General features: G+C 43.9%; 1 protein-coding gene across 1 annotated transcript in view; it reads left to right on the forward strand.

Moving 5' to 3' along the window:
* Positions 1-13,031, forward strand: part of LOC129811948 (zinc finger SWIM domain-containing protein 6-like) — a 66,815-nt gene that overhangs the window by 19,775 nt on the left and 34,009 nt on the right. The window contains exon 2 of the mRNA XM_055863743.1: positions 11,196-11,552. Coding sequence (XP_055719718.1) covers positions 11,196-11,552 — 357 coding nt within the window. The remainder of the gene's footprint in view (positions 1-11,195; positions 11,553-13,031) is intronic.

Consider the following 13,031-nt stretch of genomic DNA (forward strand, 5'->3'; position numbering starts at 1 on the left):
AAAAAAGCAGAGAATCTCTTTATTACGGACAGACCTCTCCCCATCTTTAAAACCATTGAATCTATATGTTTAGACCATGACAGTTTACGATCTAAGGTAACACCAAGTAATTTAGTCTCCTCAACTTGTTCAACAGCCACACCATTCATTACCAGATTTAGCTGAGGTCTAGAACTTAGGGAATGATTTGTACCAAATACAATGCTCTTAGTTTTAGTTTATTACTGGCCACCAATTCCAAAACAGACTGCAACTCTTTGTTAAGGGTTTCAGTGACTTCATTAGCTGTGGTTGCTGATGCGTATATGGTTGAATCATCAGCATACATGGGACACACATGCTTTGTTCAGTGGCAGGTCATTGGTAAAAATAGAAAAGAGTAGAGAGTCTAGAGAGCTGCCCTGCGGTACACCACACTTTACATGTTTGACATTAGAGAAGCTTCCATTAAAAATAACCCTTTGAGTTCTATTAGATAGATGGCTCTGAATCCATGATATGTCAGGGGTTGAAAAGCCATAACAAGTTTTTTTTCACCAACAGGTTATGGTCAATAATATCAAAGGCTGCACTAAAATCTAACAGTACAGCTCCCATAATCTTCTTATTCTAAATTTCTTTCAACCAATCATCAGTAATTTGTGTCAGTGCAGTACATGCTGAGTGTCCTTCTCTATAAGCATGCTGAAAGTCTGTTGTTAATTTGTTTACAGAGAAATAGCATTGTATTTGGTCAAACACAATTTTTTCCAACAGTTTGCTAAGAGCTGGCAGCAAGTTTATAGGTCTGCTGTTAGAACCAGTAAAGGCCGCTTTACCACTTTTAGGTAGCGGAATTACTTTGGCTTCCCTCCAGGCCCGAGGACAAGACTTTCCTCTAGGCTCAGATTAAATATATGACAGATAGGAGTGGCCATAGTCATCCTCAGTAGTTTTCCATCTAAGTTGTCAATGCCAGGGGGTTTATCATTATTGATTGATAACAATAATGTCCACCTCTCCCACACAAACTTTCCAAAATTCAAACTTGCAATGCTTTTCTTCTTCATTATTATATATTTTTATGCATGAATACGATGGCTCACTGCTCATTGGCATTTCCTGCCTAAGGTTTTCCAAATAATTGGCAACATCAAATGATTGTGATGAATAAGCCATCTGATTCGATCAAAGATCAGTTGAATTAGTCTTTCTGCCTATAATTTAAAGTAATCACGTTTTTTCCCCATCGTTCTTTATATCATTGAACTTGGCTTCATAATACAGTTTCTTATTTTTTCTTGTTTAGTTTATTCATCTAATCTCTCAATTTGCAGCAAGTTAGACAGTCAGATGTGCAGCCAGACTTATTAGCCACTCCTCTTGCCCCATCTCTTTCAACTATACAGTTTTTCAATTCCTCGTCAATCCATGGAGCCTTAATAAACTGACTGTTAGAACTCTTAACAGGTGCATGTTTATCAGTAATTGGAAGAAGCAATTTCATAAATTCACCAAGTGCAGCATCTGGATGCTCCTTATTAATCACATCAGACCAATAAATATTTTTAACATCCACATGAGTCACAGCTAAATATTTTGTATGATATCTTATACACTATTTCAAGCCCAACTGTCTGAACTTTTTGTCCTTCCTGGGTATAGCCACAATATTGTGATCACTGCATCCAATGGGTACGGCTTTAGAACAAAGTTTTACAGTATTAGTAAAAATGTGATTATACATGTGGATGATCTTGTTCCTGTAGTGTTTGTAAACACCCTGGTAGGTTGATTAATAACCTGAACCAGATTACATGCACTGGTTACAGTAAGAAGCTTCCTCTTGAGCGGACAGCTTGATGAAAAATAGTCAATATTCAGGTCCCCAAGAAAGTAGACCTCTGTTTACATCACATGCACTATCAAGTATTTCACACACATTATTTAGATACTGACTGTTCACATTTGGTGGCCTATAGCAACACCCCAAAAGAAAAGGCTTTAGATGTGCCAAGTGAACCTGCAACCACAACACTTCAATTACACTTGACATAAGATCTTCTCTAAGCATTACAGGGATATGGTTCTGAATATATATATATATATATACACACAGCAGCACCTCCCCATATGCATTTCTGTCTCCTTTATGGATGTAATATTCTTGTATTGCTACTGCTGTATCATCAAATGCAGTAGCAAGTGATTGATTTCATGAACCTTATTTCTAAGGCTACATATATTAATATGGGCTATTTTCAGCCCTTTCCTGGGTAGCTTACCAGAGATGGGCATTATACTGAAAAGAGCAAACCAAGCAAGAGAAAAAAATATACATTCAGCAGTCCATTAATCAATTGGTGTGTGTGTGTGCTGCGGGGTAGAAGCTACAAACCCATAGGCTTGGCTTTCTCATCCCTTCCAGGCTTCTGGGAGGGAGGGTGGACACCGAGCCTGTCATAACGGATGTAAGTAATGTCCCCACGCGCTCTGGCAACTTTCATGGCTGGGATCAGTTCTTTCCTCTTCTGGCGCACAGCTTCAGGATAGTCCTCAATCACCCTGTGGTCCATCTTCAATTTTTCAGAGATAATTTCCCTCAAGTTGTCCTCAGACTCCGTCCAGGTCTCACGTTGAGATTCTGCAATTCCGTTCACAACATGTTGTTCCGCCTTGATTGTCCCTTGAGATAACAATGACGGATAAATCAGACTTCATGGATTCACACACAGAACTGATGTCCTCTCAATGACTTACAGATTGTTGTCCTCTCGCCGTTCTCCTGTTTCAATTCATCGAGCTGACCCTGGGAGAACTGCATACTGTTCTTCAGGTGCTGGACCTCTCTGGTCAGGTCGTCCATTCTTTTATTAACTGACTCCACCAGTATTTGGACAAAACACTTGAAGCTATTTTCTTGTTGTTGTAACAACTGCTTGTAGAACTCTTTTGCTCTTTTAAAAGTCCCTTCACGTGTGATAGAGACACACCACTGTCCTCAACGGTACTCCCGCTGGCTTTGGTCTTTGTCATTGCAGCTAGCAACGTATGTTTCACTGTTACTCCTCACAGTTCTAGACAGGGTAGGTCACAGGGAAGATTGAAAACAACAAACAGCAGGGATCTAGACAGCCACAAACCTGGGGCAATCCGCGGTCCCAGCCACAAAGGCTAACCGTGTCGCGGGCTGCGTTCAAGCCCTGCTAGTTTGATATGCAGCTAGGCTAGCCGCAACGCCAAATAGTTCCTCAGACCTGTCCTTGGTCGGCAGGATCACTGGATAGAGACTAGCAGTCCCAGCAAACTGATGCCAACTGCGTCGCTGGATCCAAACTAAAAAGTTAGCTTGCTACTAAGAACTTTCCTTAAGGGTTGTCTGGTTGATTTGGTAAGTAAATATAAATGTAAAGTCCCCATATTTGGGGACCCTATTTGATTTTCTATTTTCAATTCAGTTTGGTATGAGAACGGTAGTACCTATCTGCAAAAGCAGGGTGAGCCCGGAAAGAAGCGAAACTAATGCGTGAGAGTGAGAAGGACAGATGTCGTGTGGGAAAATTGCTTTTTTCACTCGATCTGTCCAACTTATCACCTTATCGCCTCTAAAATGTAAATAAAACACTATAAAGAGTTTATATAATGTGTCATTACATACCTATTTGAAGGTTTGTGTCGAATTTGAATCGGGTTTTTAGGGCGGTGCTAAAGTGATCTTAGAAGTAAACAGCGGCTTTGAGAATGATGATCGCATGCAATGATGACGAAAAAAATTACTAGGTATCTCCCCTTACCCCCGTCACTGTCCATTTCTTGTTTTTAAACGATGAGAGAAGTGCTACACCAGGTGGAGAGATTGTAAGACATAAATAGTTGCTTTATGCGTGCTGTGCCTTACGACATGACACTTCAAGATATAATGGAGGGTCAGGTTTTTTCAACTTTTCTCCAATACTATAGAGCATTACCATGTCGATCAACTCTTGAATAGAAACCTAGTTCACACCTCAGATTTTGAAGTCAACACAGTCGCTACAGTCCCATTAGTTTTCTTTGTAGCCTCGTTTGATAGTCGCGGTTACACACATTTGTACGCAATGGGGTGAGTTTACATTAGCTACATGGGGGGGTATCAAATGAATCCTTAGGTTGGTAGGAACACATCTAGACTGTTGCGTGTTATCTGATGATGTATCACTTAATGGCAACATTGAATGTCCACCAAGAGACCATATCTTTGCACATGAAAAATATGATGAAAACACTTGGATGTCCCCTGTATGTCACCCAACACCACCAAATTGTTTGAGAGAGGTTGGTATTGTTGAAATATTTTTTTTATAGTGAACTATAACTTTTAGGCATATCCAGTGTGCAAGAACAGTGCAATTACTACATTCAGATACATTCGATAGGTTGAAAGAACACTGGAATGTACACTGGATACCCCATAACACCACCACAATGTTTGAGTGTGGTTGATATGTAGAAATTGTGTTTTTATACTGAACAAATAGCATTTAGGGATTGCAAATATGTACAGTTTAGGTCTGAAGTTTACATACACCTTAGCCAAATACATTTAAACTCAGTTTTTCACAATTCCTGACCTTTAATTCTTGTAAAAGTTCCCTGTCTTAGGTCAGTTAAGATCACCACTTTATTTTAAGAATGTGAAATGTCAGAATAATAGTAGAGTGATTTATTTCAGCTTTGATTTCTTTCATCACATTCCCTGTGGGTCAGAAGTTTACATACACTCAATTAGTATTTGGTAACATTGCCTTGAAATTGTTTAACTTGGGTCAAATGTTTTGGGGAGCCTTCCATAAGCTTCCAACAATAAGTTGGGTGAATTTTGTCCCATTCCTCCTGACAGAGCTAGTGTAACCGAGTCAGGTTTGTAGGCCTCCTTGCTCTCGCACATGCTTTTTCAGTTCTGCTTACATATTTTGTATGGTATTGAGGTCAGGGCTTTGTGATGGCCACTCTAATACCTTGACTTTGTTGTCCTTAAGCCATTTTTCCACAACTTTGTAAGTAAACTTGGGGTCATTGTCCATTTGGAAGACCCATTTGCGACCAAGCTTTAACTTCCTGACTGATGTCTTGAGATGTTGCTTCAATATATCCACATAATTTTCCTGCCTCATGATGCCATCTATTTTGTGAAGTTCACTAGTCCCTCCTGCAGCAAAGCCACCCCACAACATGATGCTGACACCCCCGTGCTTCATGGTTGGGATGGTGTTCTTCGGCTTGCAAGCATCCCGCTTTTTCCTCCAAACATAACGATGGTCATTATGGCCAAACAGTTCTATTTTTGTTTCATCAGACCAGAGGACATTTCTCCAAAAAGTATGATCTTTGTCCCCATGTGCAGTTGCAAACCGTAGTCTGGCTTTTTTATGGCGGTTTTAGAGCAGTGAGCGGCCTTTTCAGGTTATGTCGATATAGGACTCGTTTTACTGTGGATATAGATACTTTTGTACCTGTTTCCTCCAGCATCTTCACAAGGTCCTTTGCTGTTGTTCTGGGATTGATTTCCACTTTTCGCACCAAAGTACGTTAATCTCTAGGAAACAGAACGTGTCTCCTTCCTGAGCGGTATAACGGCTGCGTGGTCCCATGGTGTTTATACTTGTGTACTATTGTTTGTACAGATGAATGCGGTACCTTCAGGTGTTTTGAAATTGCTCCCAGGGATGAACCAGACTTGTGGAGGTCTACAATTTTTTTTCTGGGGTCTTGGCTGATTTCTTTGATTTTCCCATGATGTCAAGCAAAGAGGCACTGAGTTTGAAGGTAGACCTTGAAATACATCCACAGGTACACCTCCAATTGACTCAAATGATGTCAATTAGCCTATCAGAAGCTTCTAAAGCCATGACATAATTTTCTGGAATTTTCCAAGCTGTTGAAAGGCACAGTCAACTTAGTGTATGTAAACTTCTGACCCACTGGAATTGTGATTCGGTGAATTAAAAGTGAAATAATCTGTCTGTAAACAATTGTTTGAAAAATTACTTGTGTCATGCACAAATTAGATGTCCTAACCGACTTGCCAAAACTATCGTTTGTTAAGAAGAAATTTGTGGAGTGGTTGAAAAACAAGTTTTTATGACTCCAACCAAAGTGTATGTAAACTTCTGACTTCAACTGTAATAGTACTGGAATTATCTAATTTGCAAACATTATGCCACTTTGGAGAGGTTTAGGGACACTTGGAAACATCCCGAGACCACACCAGACACCGTTTACTAAAACCTCTGCCCATTTCTAAACTCAGCAAAAAAAAGAGATGTCAATTTTTCAGGACCCTGTCTTTCAAAGAGAATTCGTAAAAATCCAAATAACTTCACAGATCTTAATTGTAAAGGGTTTAAACACTGTTTCCCATGCTTGTTCAAACAACCATAAACAATTAATGAACATGCACCTGTGGAACGGTCGTTAGGACACTAACAGCTTACAGACGGTGGGCAATTAAGGTCACACTTATGAAAACTTAGGACACTAAAGAGGCCTTTCTACTGACTCTGAAAAACACAAAAGAAAGATGCCCAGGGTCCCTGCTCATCTGTGTGAACGTTCCCTAGGCATGCTGCAAGGAGGCATGAGGACTGCAGATGTGGCCAGGGCAATAAATTGCAATGTCCGTACTGTGAGACGCCTAAGACAGCGCTACAAGGAGACAGGGCGGACAGCTGATCGTCCTCGCAGTGGCAGACCACGTGTAACAACATCTGCACAGGATCGGTATATCCGAACATCACACCTGCGGGACAGGTACAGGATAGCAACAACTGCCCGAGTTACACCAGGAACGCACAATCCCTCCATCAGTGCTCACTGTCCGCAATAGGCTGAGAGAGGCTGGACTGAGGGCTTGTAGGTCTGTTGTAAGACAGGTCCTCACCAGACATCACGGGCAACAACGTCGCCTATGGGCACAAACCCACCGTCGCTGGACCGGACAGGACTGCAAAAAGAGCTCTTCACTTATGAGTCGCGGTTTTGTCTCACCAGGGGTGGTAGTCGGATTTGTGTTTATCGTCGAAGGAATGAACGTTACACTGAGACCTGTACTCTGGAGCGGGATTGATTTGGAGGTGAAGGGTCCGTCATGGTCTTAGGCGGTGTGTCACAGGATCGTCGGACTGAGCCTGTTGCATTGCAGGCAATCTCAACGCTGTGCGTTACAGGGAAGACATCCTCCTCTCTCACGTGGCACCCTTCCTGTAGGCTCATCCTGGCATGACCCTCCAGCATGACAATGCCACCAGCCATACTGCTCGTTGTGTGTGTGATTTCTTACAAGACAGGAATGTCAGTGTTCTGCCATGGCCAGTGAATAGCCCGGATCTCAATCCCATTGAGCACATCTGGGACGTGTTGGATCGGAGGGTGAGGGCGAGGGCCATTCCCCCCCGGTGCCTTGGTGGAAGAGTGGGGTAACATTTCACAGCAAGAACTGGCAAATCTGGTGCTGTCCACGAGGAGGAGATGCACTGCAGTACTTAATGCAGCTGGTGGCCACACCAGATACTGACTGTTACTTTTGATTTTGACCCATTAGTCCGTTTCTGTTAGTCACATGTTCGTGGGACTTGTTCAGTTTGTCTCAGTTGTTGAATCTTGTTATGTTCATACAAATATTTACATATGGCAAGTTTGATGAAAATTAACACAGTTGACAGTGAGAGGACATTTCTTTTTTTGCTGAGTTTAGTTAGGTGTATCAATCCCATTTTTATTTTCTGATATTGTTCACATGTTGTGGAAGCCATCTGTGTTTCCAGCTCTGGGCTTCAATAATTCCCTTTTAACTTGTCAGTCAAAGATTACTTTCAAAATAAATAAAAAACAAAGTTGTTTTGTGTGTGCTTGGTCTTATGTTTTCTGAACTATGCAACTCCTATCTTCTGATCATTTCCTCACAATCTCCCAGATATCATCTTTCCAAATATACCAAGTTTTGGAATGTCAAAATCATGCAATTACACATGAATAGCATTTACTTTTGGGTATGTCTATTTAGGCAGCAATCTCAATTTTGCTATTACATCTAAGAGGTTAAGGGTTAAGTCTGGTAGCCGCTCAGCTCTAGGCATCATTATGGTCGGTAGTGGTAGTTAAGGGTTGTTTTGGTAAGTAAGGGTTAAGTCTGGTTGTCGTGCAGTGCTAAGCAGTATTATGCAAGCTACAGAGCAGAAGAGGGGAAGTGCATTGCAGAATGCTGAGCTCAGGGCTCTGGCACGTAGCCAAATATCTCCTCACACACTCAGCTGAGGGCTTTCCAAGCTTCCCACCAGCCCAGCGGTCTCCTCCCCTGTTTTGGAATTCTCTCTGCCTCTCCCTTCTCTTTCTCCCTCCTCCCTCTCTCTCTTTCCCTTCCTCTCCCTCTTCTCTGACGTCAGTAGTTCAGCTGTGGGCCATATAATACAGGGGAGTGCCCTCAGTGTTAGTGTGTGTGCGAACTAGTACATTAGCAAGCAACTGCCAACCGGGGGATGTACTTACGCAAGCGTGTGTGTGTGTGTAAAAGGTGATCCCCTGTGTCATTGTGTCAGCTGACTGCTAGGAAGGAAATGGAGGAGTAAAGGGAGGGGGTTCTCCCTCTTTCTCTCCCCTCGTCTATACCTCTGTCTTTTAGCTCGCTGCTCTCTTTGTCACTCACCCTCTCTCTCCCCCGTCTTATGTTTGTCACGTCTTAGTGACGTCTGAGTGTGAGTTTCCTGTATTCTGATTGAGCAAAAACCTGTCGCGAAACGTGTGTGTGTGTGTGCTGTCTGCCAAACCTCCCCTGTGACAGTTATTGAGTTCTTATAAAATCAATCTCAGACCAAAGGACTATTTGTCCACTGCTTAATAAGCACTGATTTTAGGATCAGCTTAGCCAGATCCAGGCCTTACATCAACCCTTAAAAGATTTAGGGCAACGTTGACCTTTGACCCACACTCTAGGACATCTGAGGCTTTCAGGCTAAGCTATGGATGTTCGGTCTTATCAGTTTGTATATACAGTGTGTGTGTGGACGCCGCTGCTTCAAATTAGTGGATTTGGCTATTTCATCCACATCGTTTCTGACAGGTGTATAAAATCGAGTACACAGCCATTAATCTCCATAGACAAACATTGGCAGCGAAATGGCCTTACTGAAGAGCTCAGTGACTTTCAACGTGGCACCGTCATAGGATGCCACCTTTCCAACAAGTCAGTTCGTCAAATTTCTGCCCTGCTAGAGCTTCTCCGATCCACTGTAAGTGCTGTTATTGTGAAGTGGAATTGTCTAGGTGCAACAACAGCTCAGCCGCAAAGTGGTAGGCCACATAAGCTCACAGAACAGGACAGCTGAAGCATGTAGCATGTAAAAAAACAACTCATTACCGAGTTCCAGACTGTCTCTGGAAGCAACATCAGCACAAGAACTGTTCGTTGGGAGCTTCATGAAATGGGTTTCCGTGGCCAAGCAGCTGCACACAAGCATAAGATCACCAAATGCAATACCAAGTGTCGACTGGAGTGGTGTGAAGCTGGCCTTCATTGGACTCTGGAGCAGTGGAAACGCGTTCTCTGGAGTGATGAATCATGCTTCACCATCTGGCAGTCTGAAGGACGAATCTGGGATTGGCGGATGCCAGGAGAACACTACCCGCACGAATGCATAGTGCCAACTGTAAAGTTTGGTGGAGGAGGAATAATGGTCTGGGGCTATTTTTCATGGTTCAGGCTAGGCCACTTAGTGCCAGTGAAGGGAAATCTCAACTCTACATCAAACAATGACATTCTAGACGATTCTGTGCTTCCAACTTTCTGGCCCAACTTTGGGGAAGGCCCTTTCCTGTTTCAACAAAGCAATGCCCCCATGCACAAAGCGATGTCCATACTGGAATGGTTTGTTGCGATCGGTGTGGAAGAACTTGACTGGCCTGCACAGACCCCTGACCTCAACCCCATCGATCACCTTTGGGATTAATTGGAACGCTGACTGCGAGCCAGGCCTAATCGCCCAACATCAGTGCCCGACCTCACTAATGCTCTTGTGGCTGAACGGAAGATCAGTCCCTGCAGCAATGTTCCCACATCTAGTGGAAAGCCTTTCAGGCCCTTTCCTGAACTTGACTGGCCTGCACAGAGCCCTGACCTCAACCCCATCAAACACCTTTGGGATGAATTGGATCGCCGACTGCAAGCCAGGCCTAATCAGTGTCCGACCTCACTAATGCTTGTGGCTGAACGGAAGATCAGTCCCTGCAGCAATGTTCCCACATCTAATGGAAAACCTTCCCAGAAGAGTGGAGGCTGTAATAGCAGCAAAGGGGGGACCAACTCCATATTAATGCCCATAATAATGTTTGACGAGCAGGTGTCCATATACTTTTGGTCATGTTGTGTAGATACACCATTTCAGCCATCAATATCAGACTCACAGAGGATTCTCAGTAGACAGTCAGGAAAAGTAGCAATGTGAGACATTAGCATATCATAGTGGGGATAACCTGATCCAGAGCCTCCAGTACTGGGTAGCAGAACCACTCCTCCTGGTGTCTGTGTGTGTACTTTGAGGAAGCACACAATAAAATGGATTCCTTTGTTTGGACTTCCCCTTTCTCCTTAAGCCAAAAGACTGCTAAAAAGTTAGTCGGGTAGCTATTTCAGGGACTGAGTGGCGCAGCAATCACTGCATCGCAGTGCCAGAGGTGTCACTACAGACCTGGGTTCGATTCCGGGCTGTATCACCAATGAGTGACCTCTTAGACAGAGAATTTCATGTTTATAGAAAATAGGTGGGTGGGGATTATGAGTGCGTGAGTGACGGCTGAACTCTATTGCATTAGGAGGGCATCACTCGTCACACTGAGGGACTCTGGAGATCAGCAGTTTGACCTTTTCCCCAGAGAGAGAAAGAAGAGAGCGATGTTCCCCTCTCTTCGCTTCAGGGACTGCTATTTCTCTTCCTTCCCCCCTTACCATTATAATCTGACTAGTAGCTAGCTGGTACAGTGGGTCTTCTGCACGTATAGGATGCTGAGCCACACACCCACAGGTTAATGACAACAACATGAATGCCATTGGGGTGTTTAAATATTCCGAACATGACTTTGTTACGGACTTCTGTGTAAAACTATAAGGCTACATGAATACAATTTGATTGACTACTTGATTGAGTGACTGACTGATCATCTAATGGTTCTCCTCTTTTCTTTCTCAGGGTTCCACCTCAGCGGAACGGTAACAGAACCGGCCACGCCGTCGGAATCCGAGCTCGTCTGCAGCGTGAGTGTCAGCTTCGACCGCTGCAAGATCACCGCGGTCACGTGCAGCTGTGGCAACAAGGACATCTTCTACTGCGCGCACGTGGTAGCACTTGCCTTGTACCGCGTACGGAAGCCCGAGCAGGTCAAACTGCACCTGCCCATCTCAGAGACACTGTTCCAGATGAACAGAGACCAGCTGCAGAAATTTGTCCAGTACCTGATAACAGTACACCACACGGAGGTGCTGCCCACTGCTCAGAAACTAGCTGATGAGATTCTGTCAACAAACTCTGAGATCAACCAGGTCCATGGTGAGTGGGGTTGGGTGGTGTGTGTGTGTGTGTGTGTGTGTGTGTGTGTGTGTGTGTGTGTGTGTGTGTGTCTGTGTGTGTGTGTGTGTGTTTTTCTGGAATAGATTTCCCCCTGGCTGATATGATTGGCTGGCTCCAGTGAATCCTTACCGGATATGATTGCAAACTTGACATTCATTGAAATGAAGCTGCAGCAATGTGGTGCTTTCAGAACAGGGCAGGGAAGAGAAGAGAAGAAGAAAGATGTAATTGTAACAGAAAAATGACCTAAGTTAACATTCCTTTAGTAAAAAGACAGGTGCTGCTGATAATCGTCAAGGCAGAGATCATGTACACTATGTGGACAACTGCTCGTTAAACATCTCATTCCCAAATCATGGGCATTAATATGGAGTTGGTTCCCCCTTTGCTGCTATAATAGCTTGCACTCATCTGGGAAGGCTTTCTACTAGATATTGGAACATTGCTGCAGGGACTTGCTTCCGTTCAGCCACAAGCATTAGTGAGGTCGGGCACTGATTAGGCCTGGCTCGCAGTCGGCGATCCAATTCATCCCAAAGGTGTTTGATGGGGTTGAGGTCAGGGGTCTGCAGGCCAGTCAAGTTCAGGAAAGGGCCTTCCCCAAACTGTTGCCACAAAGTTGGAAGCACAGAATTGTCTAGAATGCCAGACCAGTATTCCCCCTCCACCAAACTTTACAGTTGGCAATATGCATTGGGGCAGGTAGCGTTCTCCTGGCACCCGCCAAACCCAGATTCGTCCGTCGGACTGCCAGATGATGAAGCATGATTCACCACTCCAGAGAACGCGTTTCCACTGCTCCAGAATCCAATGGCGGCGAGCTTTACACCACTCCAGCTGACGCTTTGTATTGCGCATGGTGATCGTAGGCTTGTGTATGGCTGCTTGGCCATGTAAACTCATTCCATGAAGCTCCCTACAAACAGTTCTTGCGCTGGCATTGTTTCCAGAGGTAGTTTGGAATTTGGTAGTGGGTGTAGCAGCCAAGGACAGACGATTTTTACGCGCTACCCCCTTCAGCACTCGGTGATCCCGTTCTGTGACCTTGCTTCTACACCACTAACATCACATACTTTTGTATTTATAGTCCTGTGTGGCTCAGTTGGTAGAGCATGGCGCTTGCAACGCCAGAGTTGTGGGTTCGATTCCCACGGGCGAATTCCCCAAAGTATGAAAATGTATGTACTCACTACTTTAAGTCACTTGTCTGCTAAATTACTCAAATGTTAATGTAAATATATAGTGTATGTGTAGCCCGTGTATCTGATGCTGTATGGACTCTTTTTGGCCAGACACCATCAGATACATGACCTACACATAGTAAGACAGATGGGCAGAGTTTCGCTAGCTTGGATGCTTTCTCTGGTGAGATGGTTTCAGCCACTTGATGGAAAGTTGGCAGCTGCACATTGCACTGTTCGGATGCTGGAATTGTTTTGGATGAACGTGCAAATGTAA

The sequence above is a fragment of the Salvelinus fontinalis genome, chromosome 2 (genome assembly GCF_029448725.1).
Source record: "Salvelinus fontinalis isolate EN_2023a chromosome 2, ASM2944872v1, whole genome shotgun sequence".
In the NCBI taxonomy this organism is placed as follows: domain Eukaryota; kingdom Metazoa; phylum Chordata; class Actinopteri; order Salmoniformes; family Salmonidae; genus Salvelinus; species Salvelinus fontinalis.